Genomic DNA, 21,460 nt, shown 5'->3' with positions numbered 1-21,460 from the left:
CTCTAATAACTAACTAACTAACTAACTAACTAACAGTAGTAAAGTTTATGTGCAACATGGCGCAATGCAATCCCCCTTATGTCAGATGATGGATATAGACCCAGTTTTGAAAATAATGTCTATATCAGATATACCCTCTAGAACAGGTAATACCGAACACAATATTTATACAAATAATATTACATAAATTCTTTTTATTTTCTACATCAAACACATGATTTGTACCAGAAGCTCAACTAGGACAAGACACTTATCAAAGTGGTTCATCAACATGTGAAAGTTCTTTTTTTGTATTAAAATGAATATTTCCAATGTAGTATTTTGAATTATGACTAGTTGAGTGCTGAAGTTTGTTAAGCGGGAAGAGGAATAAAGACAAACAAGAAATTTTTCTGATCAGTTACCTTCTGAATATCAGGCGTGAAGATCTCTTTTGGACCTTTCTCCAACTTCTCCATATTCGGAAAATTGCTGTGGTGAGAGACACAGAAGAAGAATGAGGAAATGATGAGATAATCCTTTAATTTTTGTCTTTATCACTTTATGTATGCATTTATTGACATCTGTGCTTCTGACATGTTGGACAGCTTTAGAGGTCAGATAAGAAAAAAGTAATGACCCTATCACTGTTCAGAGACTGCAATAACTTTGCATTCAGATTCATTTATTTCTAACCAAATTCAATCAATTTTTTTAAATAGTTCTGCAAACATATATGTTTTAAAGTACTAAACAAAGTTTCTCATATTTATTTTTGGTACAGTAGAGTAATTCCGGAACTTGAAGTGTTTAGATCACAAGTAACAAGATGGCTGCCAAACATAGAACAGCAAACTAAGGTAAGATATCTTCTTACCTTAATATCTGTTTCACCGTCATTGGCTTATTTGGCGTGTAGGGTATTGAAATTTTTTGAGCACCCTGCAACAGAAAAGCCAGATCAGAATAATGTTTTATATAAACACTGTAGTAGACACACACACACACATTTTACAACGTCTCTCAAAATGTCTTCTAATGTCACAATACCTGAAACACCCACTGGTTCATAATTCAGTCTCATAGCGACAGGCATGACATGAGAGTATAAAATACAAAGTGCACTGAAAAGTATTCTGAAGCAAATTCCGGCAGGAAGATCATATTTATACAACATACATGTGCATTTCTGTACATAAATATACTACCACAGAGGACTGGCCGCAAAGCGTCGTATGGGAATTTACTGCCAATATCTTTCAGCAGTGTTTTCGGCAGCTCTATCAACGTTGGCAGACTTGCATAGCGGCCAACGGCAACCATTTTGAGGGCCGATATGGATCTGCGTAAGTGTATGTGAATACCTTGTAATATGATGCGATAAAACCACATTCCACGAACTTAATGGCTCTACCACGTATAACTTATAGTACTGTTTTACATCTACAAATAATGCATCAATAATAATTTAATAATATTAATTCACAATTAATTCACTAAATGTTCGTTAAATGTTCAAAAGTCATTAGAATTACTCAAATATGTATATATTTGATGTTTATGCTACGTGTTTCAGCCACATAGGGCCACCTTCAGGCAACACATCTTTTAAAAGGGTCTATTACAATGTGAATTTGTTCAGATAGTATTCATCAAGGCACGTCATTGTTGTTGTTATTAATTTCTTGAATTCTGATGTTGTAGGATGACTTTATAGGATGATTTCCTTCCGGTCTTATATATTGCGGCTATTTTCCTGTAATGTACATTAATTTACTTCTGTTCTGAATGTTTTAGGTTATGTTACCCTTTTGTACTGACATGTCCCATTGGGTGTGCCGCTCGCTTGGTTGTGTGTATCTACTGTTGCTTTGTATTTCTTGATTGATTTGTACAAAAACAGTGCACAAATGTAGTGCAATATTACATGATATATAGGCCAATGATTATAATATGCAACTATTTTTTAAATAGTAAGTATGTAATAAGCGGCCTCCGTAGTCTAGGGGTAACGTACCCACCTCATGACTCAAGGTACGCGGGTTCAAACCCGGCAGAGGTCGTGGAATTTTTAAGGGCGGAAAAATTCAGGGAACAAGTCCTCCGGGAGGGACTTTAAGCCGTGGGTCCCGTGTCATAGATTTACGGCACGTAAAAGATCCTCATGTCTCTAGGAGACCTCTACCTCCGGTAGATGGGGAAGTATCGGGTACCACTGCCAGTAGAGGGGCCGAACTCGCTGGCTGAACGGGGCTGATAACGACTGGTAGAATATCAAAGGGGAACGTACAATAGATCAACAACTGGTCGCGGTGCATGGGGAAACCCACCCCCTCCAATAATGAATGATGAATGAAGTATGTAATATACAATTAGTATAAATCTTGATATGAATCAGTCATTATATAATTAATAACCAATAATTACACATATATAAATTTATAATTTCCAAAAGTCGGGGTATATTTTTCCTAGTTGACAATTAAATAACTCATGCATACGAGTGAATGGTGCCTCTGAGCAAGGAAACTTGTGTTTATAGCTCAGAAGGTTACAGTCAGCAGAGTAGCTCAATGAGTGAAGCCTGACTTGTCTCTTCGCTACGACATCAACCCATGTCAGCAACCAATGGGCAGCTGGAGCGTGATACTAACCACTCAGCTACTTAAATTTGAACATTTAAAATAAAGAGCACAAGAAATGTTGAATTGTTAAGTTTATTTTAACGCTTCTTAACGCTTTACGCCTTTATGGCAAGGGGTTGCGTTACATTTAACCTTTTCCCTTAAATCCAAACTTTAAACTTGGGCCACAGTTTCACATATTCGCAGCAAAAGTGACACGCCGGATTTCCATACGCTGAATTATAGAACGAACGACTGTTGCGTGTTGCAAAACTATTGGCCCTGAAGGAATAAAGTGCCAAGTTGACCTTATTGCACGTAAGGGGTAAAGTATTCTCATCACGTAGAAGAACTGTGCACTTAGTATATTGCAGCTGGAACTCTATTCCTCGTACCCAGATCCAAGTAAATTATCCAGAAACTTTACAATGATCCTTCCTACCAAAGTTTCCCCTTGGGATCGAATGAACGGTTTATTTTGTTAAGTACCCGTACTTGTGCAGTATTTAACACCTGTAGGAAGTTGACTGGCATCATGTTTAATCTTCTGCCGAGCGACTTACACGGGCAGTTCTATCTTCTGGGATATAAAAGCAGCGCAGCTCTGCTTACTGCCTACTCTATGCTACTTCCTTGTTCGGTTTATTCGTGAACCTTGAAGATGGAGGCGATATGTTCCTCCGAAACATCGCTTCATTTCCATCGGACTGCACAGTGTACTCATCCAGCACGGTAAGAATGACAGTTGTTACTTACGCGCAATCCGTTAAATCGAGACTTCTATTTATTGGCAGTAAAACTAGTGTTCATGCATAAAGTAAAAATTTAACACACTCAATTTTATGTAAAAATTGTAAAACGGTTGCTTTCCTAGTTTAGAAATTAGTGTACGCTTTTCATTTATTTATTTTTTTGCCGCAGACTGTTGTGGAAGGGTACAAATCTGAGGGCATTTGCGAACAAACTACTGACAAATTTGTCGTGGAATTGAAACAATGGCGTTCTGACGACATCAACTGCGTGAGCTTTTCACCAAACATTATCAGAGGCATGATATTGGCAGGGAAAAGCCCATCGGCGGCCGAATTACAGCAAGTACTTTCCGAATTTGTAATTTTAATTCTGTTATTGTTGCTCCCGAATACTTGAACTTGTCTGTATAATATTATGATTTTGTCCTGCATGCTGGTGATAAAAGATAACATACAAGTTTACTTCCAGACCAGCATCCGCAAAGGTGAAGATATCCCTATAACAGGCAGTGGAGGCCCATAGGGTTGTGAGACGTCGAGGCTCCCACATTTTCTAGACAGTCGTCTCACATATGTCCGTGAGGTTGTCAGCATTATGTGACGGCCGCCCTTTACCCCCCCCCCTCCAGGAAGATTCCTGGTACTCATTTCTCTTAGAGGCCGAGTCACCCCAGGGCCATAGATCGGTTGGAAGGATTAGGCCAACTGAAAAATCCAGTGATTTCATCGGGACTTGAACCCGCGACCTTCCGACTTGTAGCATAGTTCCTCAACCAACTACGCTACCGCGTGCCCCGACTAGCCTCCGTGCCAACGTGGAATACAATTCAGGTTTGTTTTCTATATGACGCTTACGTAACTCATAAATGAAGCGAGCTGGGGAACTGGAGAGGTAATCGCTTCGAACCCTGGCTTGGACACCGGATGTCCTGACTCCCCTCGGTGCCTCGACTAAGACTTCCGAAATCCTTTCCCCTTCATCACTCTTCTATAAACCTACCATATATATAGTCTAGCCATTGAGAGCGCCGTGAAGTAACCCACAACAAAGTAACTCCCGAGACTATCAGAACCTGAGGGCACAACTTCACGGGTCCGGACATGAGCGGAAGTAACCCACAACAAAGTAACTCCCGAGACTATCAGAACCTGAGGGCACAACTTCACGGGTCCGGACATGAGCGGAAGTAACCCACAACAAAGTAACTCCCGAGACTATCAGAACCTGAGGGCACAACTTCACGGGTCCGGACATGAGCGGAAGTAACCCACAACAAAGTAACTCCCGAGCCTATCAGAACCTGAGAGCACAACTTCACAGATCCGGACATGAGCGGAAGTAACCCACAACAAAGTAACTCCCGAGCCTATCAGAACCTGAGAGCACAACTTCACAGATCCGGACATGAGCGGAAGTAACCCACAACAAAGTAACTCCCGAGCCTATCGGAACCTGAGAGCACAACTTCACAGATCCGGACATGAGCGGAAGTAACCCACAACAAAGTAACTCCCGAGCCTATCGGAACCTGAGAGCACAACTTCACAGATCCGGACATGAGCGGAAGTAACCCACAACAAAGTAACTCCCGAGCCTATCGGAACCTGAGAGCACAACTTCACAGATCCGGACATGAGCGGAAGTAACCCACAACAAAGTAACTCCCGAGCCTATCGGAACCTGAGAGCACAACTTCACAGATCCGGACATGAGCGGAAGTAACCCACAACAAAGTAACTCCCGAGCCTATCGGAACCTGAGAGCACAACTTCACAGATCCGGACATGAGCGGAAGTAACCCACAACAAAGTAACTCCCGAGCCTATCAGAACCTGAGAGCACAACTTCACAGATCCGGACATGAGCGGAAGTAACCCACAACAAAGTAACTCCCGAGCCTATCGGAACCTGAGAGCACAACTTCACAGATCCGGACATGAGCGGAAGTAACCCACAACAAAGTAACTCCCGAGCCTATCGGAACCTGAGAGCACAACTTCACAGGTCTGGACATGAGCGGAAGAGGCGGAGAATAGGAGATGAAGGCGTAGGAAGATAAGTGAGGGAGAGCAGAAGCAGGTTAATTCAGATTTATTAGAGTAACAAGAAAGGAAGATGGAGAAGGGGCAGAAGCATATGCAGCAGAAGACGATAAGGAAAAAAGAACGGGCGAAGAGAAGAAAATGAGAATTTTGGATATGGCGGAGGAAAAAGATAACACGAAAGGAAAAGAGAGAACAAGCTAGTAAATAAAGATAGGCAGGCTTCTCTCGGAAGCCGTGGCTCTCAATGGAATGGTGACAGAAGAGCGTTGTGTACACATGCCAGTTCTTGTCACTACGAGCAGCGCAGTGACCTGCGCAGTGGGCCCGATATGTGGGCTCAGAGCGGCTGTATCTGCAACCCGAGCCGTCTCTTGCCCGAAGTGACTAATGTCACTGGACGCCACACATTTCAACTACATTTCAGCCAGGACTGACTGAAAGGTTCTGCGTAGTGTTCCTTCAAGCATAGGCTAAGACCGTTTCCTTCCACATCATTTCCAAGTCATTATTCACTAATAATCTTATCATTCAATGATATTTAATGTGAACTGTTAAGTTGGTTCACTCGTAACACCGAAGTACTCATGAACTCTTCACAACTTACACTTCGCCTGCAACATTTGGTTCAGACTGCACACTCAGCAAGAGTGTCGGAGAAGTTGCCGCATCTTCACGGCGCTCCACACTGTGGAAGTCGTCTCTCTACAGTTCTCTCAGCGACACAAAAATTAGTTCTGGGATATGGCGACATGTAGTTTGGTATCTATCTACCGAACTACGTGTCATCATGCCCAGAAAGTCCGCAATCGTAGCTTCCTGCATGTTTCATCTATCAAACTACAACACGGATCACAAGATTTGAGGTTTTCACGGCGGTGACTATGAAGAATGTCGTCTTCTGGAATGTGTACATCTTGCATGAACCGACGTTTCGGAGGAACATATCGCCTCCATCTTCAGGATAGAAAAATCTACACGGCGCCACATCCCAGAAGACGGCATTCCTTACAACATGGATTCATCTATCGTTAGATGGTGTCCCACGTGCTGTGTCATTTAGCTCCGAATTAATCGGAACGGTGATCATGAACACCAAAAAGAGATTGCGAAGGCGGTGATATCGGTAGCTGTTGTTCCGGTAATGATTTTTCGCCCTGTAGATTCTTACTACTAGGCGAAATTTTTGAAAATATATTTGTGTACACGTAAACACTTTCAGTTAAGCATTTGTTTCGTACATATTAACTCAGTATCTGCAGTCTTCTAACCTGTACATTCCTTCTGTATTGAAAGTTAAGTGTCACGTAGGAAGCAGACATTCAAAGCACGTTAAAGAAACTGTTTCAAGAATAAAAATATTACATCCATGTTACGCAGAGATTTGTATATGCAAATCAGTGGAGACGCGATAAGAATGGGCAACGCGCTAGAGAGATGATTTTCTTTCTCTTTTTTTTTTTTTTTTGCGGGACATTGCGCTTGCTCTTCTCGAGCTAAATTAAATTAAGAAATTTCAGAAAAAGCCCGAAGCTCTATCTTTAAAGAAAAATTACCGAAAAGATTGGTCTAGAGGTGACGCTCTAGACTCATATACGGAAAGTACTTAGCTCGAATTTCAGCCGGAACACCGGATAACCCGAGTTTTCCGCGTATTTCCTCAATGACTCCGGGAAATACTGAGATTGTAGCTCGATCGCTTCCTTCCAAATTATTTCCGATTCATCATTATTCATCTTTATCGTGTTATCCGTCGCTACACGACCTTAGTACCGAAAGCAGCTTCATATACGGAAAGTACTTAGCTCGAATTTCAGCCGGAACANATATATATATTGTAGTGTGTAGAGCCGTTGCTATGCGACCGCGAGATGGGCGGATATACCAGTGCCATTTCTGGGCAACGGCTTGGTAAATACGTTCCCGCAGCAACGAATCGACGCGTAACAATGTAAGTACTGTTGTAAACTGGGTGTTTCTGCGTGGTTACTGCCGAGGAGTCGTTATAAGGAAGACAATTGGGGATGACAATATCAGTTCCGCACTGGAGTCTGTGAAGAAAGGACTTGAGCAGAAGACAGGGAAATAGTCGCTGTTGGAGCCGTTACCAGGAAACGTCTAGTAACGGACTGACAACATTAGAGCGTGTGCTGTAGTAAACTGTAAAGTGTGGAAAAAGGAATAGTGCTATTTGTAGTTACGACCTGTAAGTGGTCAATAAATCTATTCACAAATCTAAACCCCGTCTATAGGCACACACATTGTCATAATATAGAAGTATATGACTCCTGCAATGCCATCCAACACACTTGGAGCCCGAAGCACAAGGGCCACTGGGCGACGCTAGCGCTGATGCGGGGAACACACCACCCACAGCCAGCCAGACCTCGTGATGACACTGTTTCAAGGCCATGCAAATTAGGTTGCTATTATCATCAGCGTCAGTTACAAGTGGATTTATTTGATGAGCTCGGGGCACAGAAATCATTTTACGGTAAATATGTACTCAGAACACTTTTGTATATATTTCGTTGAATTGTTTGTGTAAAATACGTGTACATTAAATCTAAACCTTCCCTTGCTACGTCATCTGACAGGTTAGGTTAGGTCAGTAATTTGCATTTGCGTCAGGACAGACGAAGTTCGATTTGCTGCTGTGGTTAGTTACATTACGAACGCGATTGCAGGTTCTTTGATGTGCCCACATTCTAAATCGGAAAGCCAGTCCCAGCACGCAAGGGGCTGACTGCATATTGCCGAGCACAAATTTACGTGCCCCTCAGGAGGTGTCTACAGTAACCGATTTTTGCAGTTGAATTGAGACCAGTGAATTTAGGCTTTTGTGGTGAGTAACTGTTGCTGGTGATATCTGCACCGCGTGGGAGCTGCATTTATATTGTCACGTGTAATAGTGACTGCAGACGGGGTTTGGATTGGCTATTAGATTTATTGACCACTTTAACACACGACTCGTAATTATACTTAATTACAGCGCGATCGCTGATTTCCACACTCTACAAATCACTAAAAATCACAAGTTTATTTTTCAGTATGTTGTGTTTTCACCAATCACTCCCTGGTAACGGCTTCTGACATTGGAGATTCTTCAGCTTCTGCGCTCACTATGTTGCCTACTGGCTCTCAACTGCACCGACGAAATTTCTCTTCTCAGACTCTCTTACAACTCTCTAACTCCCCGGCTGGCGGCCATCTCGCACCAACCTCTTTAGGTCTTTACCGTCTGGGACGTATACCACAACTGAACTAAGCTCAAAGTCAGAACTACTTTGCGACTGGCTGTTTACCGCCAATCAGTTCATCTTGGCGTCACTCCTGAGACTCATGACCAGAGATTTTTTCAACTAACCCTTGCGGTCATAGTCCTTATGTAACATCCACTCTGACGAGAAGTTGGGTCTCTCATTTACAATTGTTGCTGACCCTCGCCAGCGCAGTCATTCTCAGATCCGAGTCCCACGGGATCCATGACCACATTTTACTGTCTCAGATTCGGGACGCCCCCAACGTGGACGGCCAGGTCCCCGTATTTATATCCCGCACGAACAGGGTGGCCTAGTTATACACCCAGGCACTGGGTTCCCTTTTCGTCGCCACGTACGACTCGCAGGGTTATATGGAGGTATGAACCCGCCTCTGCCTGGGGAAACTCAAGTAAGCTCCAATCTTCATCCCGCTTATCTTACCTCGGCATGGACCAACAAGACACACAGATCTTCTATTATTGCGCATGGACTGTTGCCTAGCAACGGTCGTCGTCTCGTTGTTTGCTTCGTGGTCTTTGCCTAGCTACGGGTCTATACACCATAACATGTTCTTTAAATCTCCACATGGCGATTTTGCTTCTGAGAAGCCGGCACTGACCCGCGGTTCACAGGTTAGTAACCCGTATGTGAACTTATCTGGCGCGATATATAGAGAAGACCCTCGCCTTACCTTGCCATCGATTTAAGATGAGCCCTCCCGCAGGACCCCGATGTGTCTGTTAGCGATATGTTAATGATACTGTGCGGCCACCAATTTAGACCAATCGCAGCGGTCCTAAGTGGACTCAGCGCAGGCTTCAGCCAATCATCTACGTTCTTTAATGAGAGCTGGGAGCTCAGCTGGCTTGCTTTTCAGTGACCGAGATGAGTTGCCTGTGGAAACAGCTGTATATGTATAAGATCAATAGTGATGGCCCATAAAGCGAACGTGAAGAGAGACCAGATGCTTTCACTTCTATTTTATGCTCTATTCATGCTTTCGTTAACATGAATGCTCCAGCGTGGTTTTGTAACATTTCTTTGTTAAATTTGCTCTTTGTAATGTAACAAAGCAGGTTCCTGCGGTGCAGTGGCAGACTTCTGATTGACTTGGAAAGAATTAAGCATTTAAACATGAATCTTTCTATATTAGTTAAAAGATAACTTAAATTAATGACGGCTTCCATGGAGTTAAGTAATACATTTAACCTAGGTAGCACTCCACTTATATTCAAAACACTGCTTCTTTCTCAACTTTGATCACATGTTATTTGAATATCGGCGAACTTAAATATTACATGATCTTTCTGAATTTTGACTTAAAATGTCTCAATATTCGTCAATGGTCATCGTGAGATATCTCAGCATTAACAAGATATAAAATAATTCACTTTAACAGAACCAAACTTCGCATTACATTCCCACATCTCCGCCATTTTGAACTCCGCTAACACCAGCCCACCGCAAACACGTAAAAGAATCATGGCTGTCTTGGAGACCAGAACAAATGAAAGTAACATTTTATTACAAAGATTCTGTGGGCGTCAGGGAGTTTTCAAAGCAAGATTTCACGCTCTGCACAACTCAATGTTCGTATATCACTGTTACTTCTGCTGTTTCCTGCAGATTGCGTTTGTGTAACGACTTACAGTAAATCATTTCTTACGCACGGGCGTAAGCCGTCCAGTTTACGTGTGGAAGGTATAGGAGAGGGAGAGAAAAGATAGCAAAGAAAATAAGAGTGAAGGAACTAGAAAGGGTCTGAGATTAATGCCATGGAAGAAGAAGAGGTGAAAGCTCCCTCACAACTTAACCCAATCAGTCTGACAGACATTACGGAAGCCCACATTCATTTACAAACATTTCCGTAAGAATTTACCTCCGTGTTCATGAGGCAAGCTGTGACGTGATGTGCAGACCGTAATGAGGTGGTTGGGGTCGAGACTGCTTCATTACCTGGGATTTATGCACGCACACTACAAGGGTTATCAGTCCTCATGAGCAAAGAAAACGGTAGAAATGGGAGAACAAGGGGAAAGATAAGAGACAAGAAATTAGGGAGAGTAAAGAGGAGTTAAGGTGCTACCCAGTGAATATAGTGTCATTCTCACATTGTAATCTGTATTTGATAATTCTCTAAGACGGTACACCTATAACAATCTGTATATACTGTAAGTATTGTTCAATTAATTATAAAAGAAGACATAAAACCCAGTCGGTGTTATCACAAATTCCTGCTACTCCAATATATTGTCACGTGATAAGTGTGACTATAGACGGGGTTTGGGTTGGTAATCGGATTTATTGGGCACTTAAACACATAACGTGTGACAACACTTTACAAATCACTATCACACACACCCACACACAGGCTAGCTCTCAGTCACAGTCTTCACTACGCTGCTTGGTAACGGCTTCCAACAGTGGACGTTCCTCTGCTCCCGAACTCACGTCCTCGCAGACTGACGGCCATCTCACTTCCTACTCTTCTAGTTGCCGTCTTAAGACTCTCCCGTGATGGCAGCTGGCCCTCGTTATAGCCTCGGCACGGACCGCATTTCGTGTGTGGAGACCATCACGTGAAGGCTACTGAGCCACAGCCTAGCAACGAGCGTTCTTGCAGAGTTGTTCCCTAGCAAATTTTGTCTCTGCTGGCTTCACAATTCTGGTTTTCAACAGACATTCCACAGTATATTCTTTCCAGCAGGTTACTTGACGTTTTAGGTCGGTCTGATGCATCAGAAATGTAAAAGTAAATAAATTAAGCGCCACGACATGAACACGTATGGGGAGTGGAGGTACAGCACTGAGCATTATTAATGCAAACATTCAAGGTAGGCGAAAGGCTAGCTTTAGGAACCATAGTGCCCACTGGCAAGAAGTTATCTCGAACCGCCAGGAATCGAACCACAATTCCTCAGTCTTTCAGTCCGTACCATAGTCACTATAATGAATGAGTTATCGTGGTTAAGATTATATCATCGCCGTCTCCTTTCGGATCCATACCCATCCATAACTGCTTTTCTTCTTGCTTTTTTTAACCCTTTCAGTTGAATAACGCAAGAATAAATCAAGTGCACCTAAATACAAAATTGTCCCTCTGCTTAATTAAACACTACGCCATGAAGGCGAATAGGGGAACAGGAGTGAAGTTCCATGCGTTCTCCTCTTTCGACATGGACGGTCCTGAGATGCGTTGGTTAATGTTAAAGCCCCCTTCAGTATTTCCAGTAGGATGGCTCTCGTAATAAATACTGTGGCGTATAAATCCATTGTAATCAGTCACTCGGTAAACAGCGGCCGTTGTTAGGTAACGCCTGCAACATACACGCACGCAACAATAAAGAATTATGTTTTCTATGTGTACGCGCTGCGACCGTTGCTATGCAACGGCACAGTAAACACGCATCTACATCAATAGAGGGGCCACGTTTCCTGCGAAGTGCCTGCCGAGGAGTTTCCTTGAAGACAATTGGCGCTATGGCTCCCGTGGCGGGTTCAAAAACCTCACCGTAGGAGGTGACGAAAAGGAAACCCAGTGCCTGGGGGTCTAACTGGGGCACCCTGTTCCTTGGGAATATAAATACGGGGATCTGGCCCTCGAGGTTGGAAGTATCGAATTTGAGACAGTTAAATGTGGTAATGAGTCCCGTGGGAGTCGGAACTGAGAATGACTGCGCTGGCGAGGGCCAATTGTAAAGTACAGACCCAGATTTTACATAAGGATTATAACCGCAAGTGCTCAGTTGAAAAAATGCTGGCCGTGAGTCTCAAGGGGCTTGTCGCCAACATGAACTGATTGGCGGTAACCCGCCAGTCGTGAAGTAACTCTTACTCTGACTACAGTTCAGTCGAGAGTTCAGGTGTGCAGTGTTAACCAGCGGGCCACTGTCTGACCACGAAAGCTGAAGAATGTCCATTGTTAAGATGCGTTACCAGGAAATGTACAGTGAAAAAAAATGCAGAGGAAATAGTCATTGTTCAAGCGGTTACCCGGAAACGTCTAGTAAAAGACTGAGAACACAAGACTGTGTGGTCTAGTTAACTGTATAGTGTGAAAGTCAGCAATAGTGTTATAGTTATTTGTAGTTACGACCTGTAAGTGGTCAATAAATCTATTCGCCTATTCAACCCCCGTCTATAGTCACTCTAAATCCTGATAATATTTTTGGTTCTTCAAAGTTGATATTTGAACGGCATCGAGTGATATGAGAAGATTATGAATTGTTAGTGGGTGATGATTTTCAGTCCAGAACCTTTTGTCTTCTCGTCTGTTGTCCCAAAACATAAAAATTAGAATATACAAAACTATAATTTTGCCTGTGGTTCCGTTTGGGTGTGAAACTTGGTCTCTGACATTAAGGGAGGAACATAGACTGAGGGTGTTTGAGAACAGGGTGTTGAGGAGAATATTTGGACCGAAGAGAGATGAAGTGACAGGAGGGTGGAGAAAACTGGACAATGAGGAGCTTCATAACTTGTACTCTTCTCCAAGTATAATTAGAATGATAAAGTCAAGGAGGATGAGGTTGGCAGGTCATGTAGCATGAATGGGGGAGACGAGGAATGGGTATAGGATATTGGTGGGAAAGCCACAAGGAAAGAGACCACAGGGAAGAACAAAGCGTAGGTGGGTGGACAATATTAGAATGGATCTTAGAGAGGTAGGATGGGATGGTATGGATTGGATAGATCTGGCTGAGGATAGGGACCAGTAGAGGGCTCTNGGGGGGGGGGGAAATTCGGCCGAGATGAAACTAGGTACCTCTCCGATATACGTAACTGCAAAGCGTTGCCGCTATACTAACCTGGATATAAATGAAACGTGTACTCCTATGGAGGACGTTCCTGAAACCCAGTCTCTAAGATTAAGTTTACTGTTTAGTCAGTGAAGTTTCAAGATAATGAATTTTTCACAGTTACAAAAAGCCTCGTGGTGCTTTGTTTAAATATGTATTACCTCTAAGGGTGGAGAGAGAGGCTGCAGCAAGTTAAATTATATCCAGGCCATGAGTTCAGTTCCCACCTCTGTGTTAGGCGTGAGAATAGAGGGGAAATGTGGCAACATGTAGCGGGGCACTGGTTGCAACTGCAATGTGAGAGAGACGGAGAGTTACACATCGTAACTAAGGCCCCTGACTAACGACACACACCTTAAAATTCTCATCTCAGGCAGCGTCTACACGAGCGCACAAAATGCGTCCGTTGTAACGAACGTTGCTGAGGACACCCCATAGTTGCAGAATGCGGTGCGTAGTTTTTTATCTACAGTGGAGCCAGAAAAAAGCGTAGCATTCGCCTCTCTTGTTTATTTCTACAACGGACGTCATGACGTTCGTTACAACGGGCGCATTTTGTGCGCTCGTGTAGACGCTGCCTCAATGGACTCGACCAGATTTACTGCGCGTGCTCTCATGAGGTGTAAGGTGTGACAACATGGACGCTGCACTGTTGCCATACATCTGGCTGAGTCTGACGCAATGATCTTCAGAAAAGGAATGAATTTTCTGTTTTGCATACCTGTAAGCAGGTAATAACAGTGCGAGACCCGCATTTTTACAAAGTAGAAAGTCTTCATCAAGCCAACAGTTTGGTGGTTTCTTAGCGATCAGATAACTGGTGTGTTCATTGCCAGACCGATCTGTCAAACGGCTTGAGGCCCACCGGTCTGACTGATATACTGACCGACTGTCTGGCTTATGGTGGTCGCTGAACAAGTTCAAGTAAAACAACGTAAAGTTGTCACTATGCCTAATTAATTAAGCACAAAGACATGAAGAATTGAGAAGTTGAGGTATAGCTCCAACATTCTTGACCTCGGCACTAGATAGAGGTGAGTGGTCAGCTTCATGCCCCGGCTGCTTTACCACGCGGGAAAGATTCCCTGGTACCTAATAGAAGTACAGCTGTCAGTACTAAATTAATTACAATAAGAAATCAAAAGATAATTTTTTATGTCAGATAACAGCCCAGAACTACTTTGTGGCAATTCAATTCCTTTCAAATAACCACAATTTTATTAATGAACCAGTTTAATATTATCGTCCACGGTTCGCCCAGGCCTCCCATGTGGCCTTATTGTTCAGTGATATTCACTGTAAAGTACAAGACTACGAATTTCTTGAAGATTAATATATCCTGGGATTTAATGCCGTGTATCCGCTTGAGAGTTACCAAACTTTCTTACGAACCAATCTTCAGGTTATACGAGAGTAAATTCTGTCTTCTACCTAAGCATGGAGGAATATGTTTCTGCAAAGTTGGTACCATTCCATCATACTACACGGCGCCACAGCAGAAATTTACATGTTCACGGGCATGAAAGCCCGGATATTGCCTATGTTTCTGGTTTCCATTGTCCGTGCTGTGTATTTCTCCGGGCACGGTCTCACTGGTTTCATAACAAAACACGAAGCAACAGACAAACTGCAAGCTACCGAATATGAAGATCAAAGTAATATATTTTTCTCAGTTCCCGGCATGCATCACTTCTGTTCTCCTCAGCACTTTGCTTTCAAGTACATTCAACCTTTGAGCGTCCTTCAGAAGCAGAGAGGAGAGTCCGTGCACATAAAATCAAAGGACAGAATTATAAATTTTAATCTTTTGGAAACAGACAACAAATTTTATGCGAAATTACATTTTCTGAAGAGGCAGAATGTTGAGAGGATGAGGAAGTGGGGGCAGCGAAAAAACATTTCCTCTTCTCTGGTTTTATTAATCTGTGTTTAAAGTTGAGCGCTGATGTCGGAACACGCCCGCCTCACAGCTCCACGCTTCCGGGACGCGATCACTTCCAGAACGTGCCCTCAGATCGGATGTACAGGCAAGAAATACATCCATTACCTGCCACAGCAGGTGTCGCTAACCCGGGATTTATTTTGCGATGCAGCGCCCCTGCCACACGATACTACGTCAGGACGAGCTCCACGGCACAGGGGGGCGGCGAGGGAGAAGAAGGAAATACAGTAAACCCTCGCTATTCCGGTTACAGCTAATCCGGATCGAAATATGAAAAATTCCGCTCACAGTTGAATGAGTACACGTGGGATTCAGGAGCAAGAGGGATTAGCGCGACAGGACTTTCAGACTGTCCTGAGGGCAGCAGGAGAGACGGAAACCACGCAAGAAAATATCCAAGATTGGCTTCAGCTGGATGAAGGAGACCTCGACTTTCCGTTTCGTGTCTTTTTATAGTTTTTATATAAAGGCTCTACAGAGACACATTTTTAAGAGTTTGGTGTGAGATGGCCACCAGGCCGCTAGGACGTGAGCCTGGGAATAGAGGAACGTCCATTGTTGGAAGCCGCTACCAAGCAGCGTAGTGAAAACCGTAACTGAGAATATTAGTCTGTGTGTGATCGTGATTTTTAAAGTATAGTGTCGAGTTGTTACATAAAAATATCCAATAAATTCGACTACTAATCCAACCCCCGTCTATAGTCACCACATCACGTGACAAGAAGTTCACAGAATGGTAGAAACTTTACTACAATATTGCGCTCACTCCGGGGAGTGATGTTTGTGTTGCTAACCCCACCACTTCCCGAGCATCGGGGTTTTGGCTTCGAGGTTGATGACTGCATGCCAATTTATGGTTGAATTGATAGTCACATTTCTGGTTTCAGCTGGCTGTGGGCACAGTAATTACGTTGGACCTGGCCCGCCGCACCAGGTAAATCCCATCTGCTGCGTGAACTAGGGCACTTCAGACCTCGTGCAGGCAAGAATTCTCCGTACGTCTGTTTGGGTTTCCGACCTGCGTATGCAACTTTCCAATGATGACGTAACACTTCTGACACTAGCGGAAGTGTAGGTGGATCCCCACGTAAAGTGTCCGTTAGTGTTCTTTGAGTTTAACCAGAACTGAAATGCAGTATCAAACGTAATGGAAGACACTTCAGTAGTTCTCAAGCAGTGTGGATAGGCAGACATGGAGAGATTAACAGGCGAAAATTTTATTTGGGAACTTGCCAAAAATTACGTGCTAAATTTCATGAAAATGCATCGCCTGATTCAGACACGGAGACATCCACACGGTTACAGCCATATCACAAGCTCGGACGAAACAAGCGCGCTGCCAGACGCAAACAAGAGAAACGTGTAACATGGTTCTTACCGTTTTCTTCCAGAGGATGGCTCGGTACTGCGGCACGCACTGGTTGTTCGCGTCCGTGAGAACGACGGACAGAAAGAACGGCGTCTTGTCGCCGTCCGCCCCGACGTAGTTCTGGTGCACTGGAAAGTACAAAGGAACGTGTCTCATTCTTGTAGTGCAGTGACCATTAGTGTAGAGCGAATTTCTTCAAGTTCCCGGTCTCCGTTTTCACAGTCAAAAACAAAACAAACTCGGTGATTTTAGTCCGCAAGCGAACTATACCGATCGAGCGACCAACGCTTGTCGGCGAAGTTAGTGCCAACTTTAGCAGATAGAGGGGTGTTGCGTTGTCAGCGCAACGAATCCCCACGGCCTTTAACTTCGGTTTTCTAGACCTGGGCCGCTATTTACTTGAAATAGCTCATCAATTATCATCACGAGGCTGAGGGGACCCCGTTCCAGACACACTACTTCTCAGAAAAGAAACTCTAGTAGCGCCGGGAATCGAACCCGGACCTCTGGATCTGTAGCCAGGAACTCTGACCACTAGACCACAGAAGCAGTCAACGTCTTCTAATTCCGCACAGATAAAGAAGCAAGATCTTTATATTGCTTTGAATTTTTAAATTACGGACGTGTAACTGTCTGAACACATTTCACTCTCATTTCATTAAATACTCTTAAAATGTTTCGATTAGCATTTGGCCGCCCCGCTACATGGAATACAGGCATAAATTAATCCGTAGTCAAAGATTTTTTGGAACCCCTGCTCTAGAGTAACCACGGGTAACACGGAGTACGTACGACTCGTTACTGAGTACAATGAACAGAGGAAACCCAACCATAACAACAAACGTACATTCAGAGGACGAACTTTCGATTATCCTACGTGGATGGGAAATCGATTTTCCCGGGCAGTCACTAACACGAACATGTGAACTAGCGCGTGCATTTGGATTTATATATCGACACGTGCAAGTATAACTGTGTTTTGCTCGAAGGCTATGTGGGTTCTGAGAAGCCCTTGTGCCCATTTCTGCACTTTAAAAAGAACAACGAAACAAAGAAGTTTCTAAATATGGGCCCAAAAGCGAAATAACAGTTCAGTACGTCTTCACATGGACTTTGTCTTTCGGCATTGGAGGCATCGGTTGACCTGCTACCCGGATACTTCCTTCCGGTTAATCAGGAGTCCTGTAATAAGAATTTACATTCGTAATGAACGCTATTATTTGTTGTGTTGCTAGTGGGGTGGGACTAAGTCCCTTGTACTGCGGCCACTTCTGGCCTATTGTACCAGCCCCAGATGATAGGTGAGGGTGATTGTGGAGCAATTGGTGGAATGAAGATTGGCAGGGGAAACCGAAGTACTCGGAGAAAACCTGCCCCAGCGCCATTTTACCCACCACAAGTCCCACTTGACCAGACCCGGGATCGAACCTGGGCCGCCGCGATGGGAAGCCAGCGACTACCCGCTTGAGCTATGGCGCGGCCTAATGAACGCCATTTCATCGCCATCATCTTGTTGTGAAGGGGCTGAACAACTGGCCGAGTTCTTCTTTCTAGAAATCTCTTCATTCAAACGTCTTCCTCGGTCAATGCGGTTACATGTTTAATACATCTTATAGTCGCGTTCCGTCGACATGCTGACTGCAAATGGTTTCTCTCCAGTATGGGCTCCGGTTTTTCATTATTTTAATATGTCCTAATTTCTTTTATGTTTAATTCATTTTGAAATTCGTCTCAGAAACTTCATTTCAGCAGATGTCATTCTGGTTTCCGTTTCCCTGTACAGCTGGCGCCCACATCAAAATGTCAGCAAAGTAATAAAAGCTAAACAAGGTAGAGCATAAAGATTATCTCTGCAATGAAACTCCGCACTGTGAGAACGCAAGAGAAATGAGAGGACAGCCAGTCCATTTAACTACGAACTAATACCAACAACAAAAAATACCAAGGGATGCTTAGATTAAGGAATTTCCCTATGGGCTACCGTCAAGTCCAGATTCGCTTGCCTTCACAACAGACGCCATATTTGCAACTTGAACCGAGGTTCTCACAGCCGTGACTGCCGGGACTGCGAAGAGTTCTAACATAACGCTGAGTAGCCCCGTGAAAGTCAACCGACGCTTTGGAGACACATATCGAATACACTTTCAGCGTCAAAGACCGCGCCAATTTCCTCTCCTTTCCTGCATCATACTGGTTTCTTATTCACCTCTGAAAATGGAGGCGACATCTTCCTCCGAAACATCATTTGACTTCGAGCGCACTGCACGGCTCTATATCCCAGAATACCGAACTTTTGTTTTATGTAAAAGAAAATAGAACGAGTTTTAGATCATACAACCGAGTGAAATTTTTCCACAAGAGGTGACTCCATTACAGGGTAACGGAAAAATTATATAATGACGAATTTCATAACTGCCTTCTCAACCACACGATAGAAACGAAGCTCTGTCTCCATGTAAGGGTCACGTAAACAAGACGTAAGGTTGAGTGGAGGTAAGGTCGGTACTGGACGGAGGGTGAATCAGTCAAGAAGAGATGGGCGAGACATGTAGAACGTACACGAATACGCAAAGGATCCGGCTTACAGAACATTTCGGTCGACAGGCCTCAGGAGGAGCCGCTTTCAGACCGATGTATAGACGACAATGGATGCCAGAGGGCCGCGCCTTAGCTCAAGCGGTTAGTCGCTGGCTTCCCACCGCCGCGGCCCGGGTTCGATCCCGGGTCTGGTCAAGTGGGATTTGTGGTGGAAAAAGTAGCGCTGGGGCAGGTTTTTTCCGAGTACTTCGGTTTCCCCTGCCAATCTTCATCCCACCAACTGCTCCACAATCACCCTCACCTATCATCTGGGGCTGGTACAATAGGCCAGAAGTGGCCGCAGTACAAGGGACTTGGTCCCACCCCATTAACAATAAAAAAATAGTAGGTTTATATTTTCGGAGAGTAACATAATCTCTGTTATTTAATATAATTTACAATAGCACTCCTTTCTTAACGAGGAGATCCTTGTGTGCGGAGAGCGAAGCGACAGCTGAAAGCATACGGGTACTCACGTTTCCCGAGGAAGTACTTGAAGTACCATCTGGTCTGATACTCAGGGTTCTCCAGGATCGGCGTGCTCGGTGACCCGAATATCTGCAGCAAGAAAAAAAAACAGGCACTCGTTAGCAGGGCATTGCGCGTGTTCCTCCGCGGGCAAGTCGCCTGCAGATTGCTGTGAGAGCGGGAACACGTGTTCCCTGAGGCTCCCGGTCCGAACGTCGGCCGAAACAGAGACTGAGGTTTCTCATTCGTTTCGCTATTCCCTTAGGATAAATGGCCAAGGCCACTTCCTTTAAAATTAATTCAATAATCACCTACCATTCGATGTTAGCAGTGGCAGATACTAAAAGTGTCGTAAAAACACGAAAATTATGTTGTGGCAATTGTTAAGTGTTTGGTATATAATAATGGGACGTTAGTTACTTGAGGCACTATGCTACAGGTAGGAAGATCACGGGTTCGATTCACGATTAGTCACTGGATTTTTCAACTAACCTAGTTCTTCCTGGAGTCAACTCAGCCTCTAACAGAAATGAATACCAGGAATGTTCCCGGGGGTAAAGGACGGCCGGCGCGTAAGGCTGACAACCTCGCCACCATCTGTGAGTCAAATGTCTGGAACAGGCATGTCAAACTCAACTTGTACAGAGGGCCACCTCAGCCCTATAAATAATAGTCCAGGGCCGCACTTCAAAATAGAAATATACTACATACCAATGTAGCGTGTTTTATGTGTCACGCTACAATACATTAGATTTTGATACTCGTAGTTGATAATTTAATGTTTAATTATAACCTTTATACGTTCATCACAATGTAACATTAGCACCTGTCTCTGTGTGAAAATGAACTGAATGACAATGTACAAGAGACTACCGGACTAGTAGGAAAGTGTATCTTGTCTCAATGGTCATAAAAGTGAAAGTTTGCCAGCAGCCCATTAGAGAATGGCTGGGGGTTGCAAGCTAGTTTTGAAGGTAGAAATCCCTTGCACTTATCTCTCATTGCTACCCTCCTTGCATTCTTACTACGCCTCCAAAAGGGATTCTTGGAAATACTTGGGGTGGTGAGGCTGTGCGGCTTTTAGTGCATTAACCTTCTGAAATACAACAGTTTGTCCTTCACGAACTTTACAAACCGTTAGTTGGACAAACCCTTCTGCAATTCTCAGAATCACTTTTCCTGCAGCCTGCTAATTTATGTCTGCGTGAGACTTCTTGTCTTCTGGTCTGTTGGGAAATTATCTTTACAAAAAATATTTCTACTAAAATTTTAATATTGATTTTAATATCAATTAGCTCTAAAATTTGAGGAGCCGCACTTTGTGGCTATGGGGGCCGCGTGTTTGACACAGCTGGTTTAGAAAATGTGGGAGCCTCGACGTCTCATAAACCTATGAGTCTTCACGGCTGTTTGTACTTCATCCACTACTGCAATGAGTGTGTGCCATCGTGACATAGTGACGTAGGTTGTTACGTCATCATCATAAACAGTCATCCAGTATTTGAGGTTCTCACATCAGTTGTTATGAAGGTTTCTATGTTTTGGGACATGACGCCGTGTGGACCCCAACGGGATACTTGGCGTCATATCCCAGAACACAGAAACCTTCAGACACACTCATACAGAGCTCTGCTTCCGTAAGGT

At 43.9% G+C, this 21,460-nt stretch overlaps 1 protein-coding gene across 7 annotated transcripts in view; it reads right to left on the bottom strand.

The window, feature by feature from the left end:
• Window positions 1-21,460, bottom strand: part of LOC111874619 (GTPase-activating Rap/Ran-GAP domain-like protein 3) — a 252,542-nt gene that overhangs the window by 35,770 nt on the left and 195,312 nt on the right. For all 7 annotated transcript variants that reach the window (XM_033755527.1, XM_033755531.1, XM_023870259.2 and 4 more), the window contains 4 exons: window positions 19,825-19,906; window positions 16,781-16,899; window positions 857-921; window positions 405-471 (listed from right to left, as the gene is read on the bottom strand). In XM_033755527.1, the coding sequence (XP_033611418.1) occupies window positions 405-471; window positions 857-921; window positions 16,781-16,899; window positions 19,825-19,906 (333 nt within the window). The remainder of the gene's footprint in view (window positions 1-404; window positions 472-856; window positions 922-16,780; window positions 16,900-19,824; window positions 19,907-21,460) is intronic.

Source organism: Cryptotermes secundus, unplaced genomic scaffold (assembly GCF_002891405.2).
Source record: "Cryptotermes secundus unplaced genomic scaffold, Csec_1.0 scaffold1817, whole genome shotgun sequence".
NCBI lineage: Eukaryota > Metazoa > Arthropoda > Insecta > Blattodea > Kalotermitidae > Cryptotermes > Cryptotermes secundus.
The sequence above is the reverse complement of the archived record's forward strand: the minus strand, read 5'-3'. Positions and strand labels throughout refer to the sequence as shown.